This window comes from Halyomorpha halys, unplaced genomic scaffold (genome assembly GCF_000696795.3).
Source record: "Halyomorpha halys isolate HHAL.00 unplaced genomic scaffold, Hhal_1.1 Scaffold5722.1, whole genome shotgun sequence".
NCBI classification, from domain to species: Eukaryota; Metazoa; Arthropoda; class Insecta; order Hemiptera; family Pentatomidae; genus Halyomorpha; species Halyomorpha halys.
Window position 1 is genome coordinate 1 of NW_027108620.1, and position 1,349 is coordinate 1,349.

Below are 1,349 nucleotides of genomic sequence, written 5' to 3' on the forward strand. Positions count from 1 at the left end.
TTAGCATTCAACGAATGAATTAATTAATTTTATTAAACATGTGTAATTAATTATTAAAAAATATGTTGGCCACTATTGCACTAAATACTGTATATTTCATCATTTACTTTGCACTCATTTAATTCTCTTCATACATCTTTAACTCCTCTATGGATAATCACACTAATTTTTTTTTACTCGAAAAGGGTGTCGTTTAATGTTTTTTGCCGGCATTGTGGCCCCGCAATTTTTGTAGCTCTGAAAGTGTGATGCAGTGAAAATAGAAACTGCCTTTCTAGATGTCTGGGGTAATTTGTAATAAATAACAGTGATGTAATAAAATAAAAAATCTCACATTTCTCCCAACTGGTAGAGTTGGAAAAATATATTTTCTCATTTCACGCAGTCATTTTCGCGAAACTGATCTCTCTGTATCGACTTTTTCATTTCTAAAATAAGTGAGGAACAGGTTAATTTTTTTTTAATTTTATTTTTTTCCTTATTAAATATAACAGTAGGTTTGTATGCAATGCTTAAAAAAACAAAATGTTCTTAATATCAGCTTAAGTTATTCAACTGTTGTACTGAGAGTGATCTCGAAATTAACAGGGTATCATTGGTCCAATTCTCCTATAAAACGAGAGCAATATAACCATTACAAAAACAAAAAGATATTTTAACTAATTATATATAAAATTTAGTATTTAATATTTACTTACTTAAACGTACTTACGTTGTAACACAGCTTAAATGGGCCACAATCCTGTCCTGTTCGGCAACACCATCCTGGCATACATCGAACCATACCAGGTGGTGGAGGACCGATATGACTCACGATATCTTTCATCTCTGAAAATAGATATTTCGTTTTGAAATATGTTTGTTTTGTCTAGATTTTGGTTAACTAAAACGGGGAAAAATGTCAAACAAAATACGCATCAGTTCCTAATAAATGCATACTGATTAACAGACGATTATATATATATATACTTACATGATTTTTTTTTTATAACGTCGAATGCTAATTCCCTAGCACAATCCTAATCCAACATTACCCATCCCTACAATCCCCGACGGTTGAAACGGCAGTAACCCAGAGACCTACTTTAAATAATTATATTGGAGTTCTGGTAATTGCCAGATTCTCCATCCATGTCATGAAAGCCTGCGGCTAGTGCCTTTACTCATCCTCCACCGGCTCTTAATACCAGTGATGCGGTTGAGAGAGAAACGCCGATCTTCGGGGCCCTTTCCTCCATAAGTTGTGGTGGGGAAGAGCTTGGCTCTTAGCTTCCCAGGGTGAATGCAAATATCGTAAATAGGAATGATTTTGTTCAAGAGGTTAGTTTACTTTAAGTTTTGATTGTTTA

The 1,349-nt window shown here is 33.7% G+C and overlaps 1 protein-coding gene across 1 annotated transcript; it reads right to left on the reverse strand.

The window, feature by feature from the left end:
• Positions 1-80: 80 nt before the first annotated feature.
• Positions 81-828, reverse strand: LOC106691953 (uncharacterized; the record flags this gene model as incomplete). The annotated part of the gene is given in 2 exon segments (XM_067046882.1): positions 81-609; positions 713-828. Coding segments are annotated over 2 exon segments (188 nt in total), but the record flags the coding sequence as incomplete, so codon positions are not given.
• Between the last annotated feature and the right edge of the window lie 521 nt (positions 829-1,349).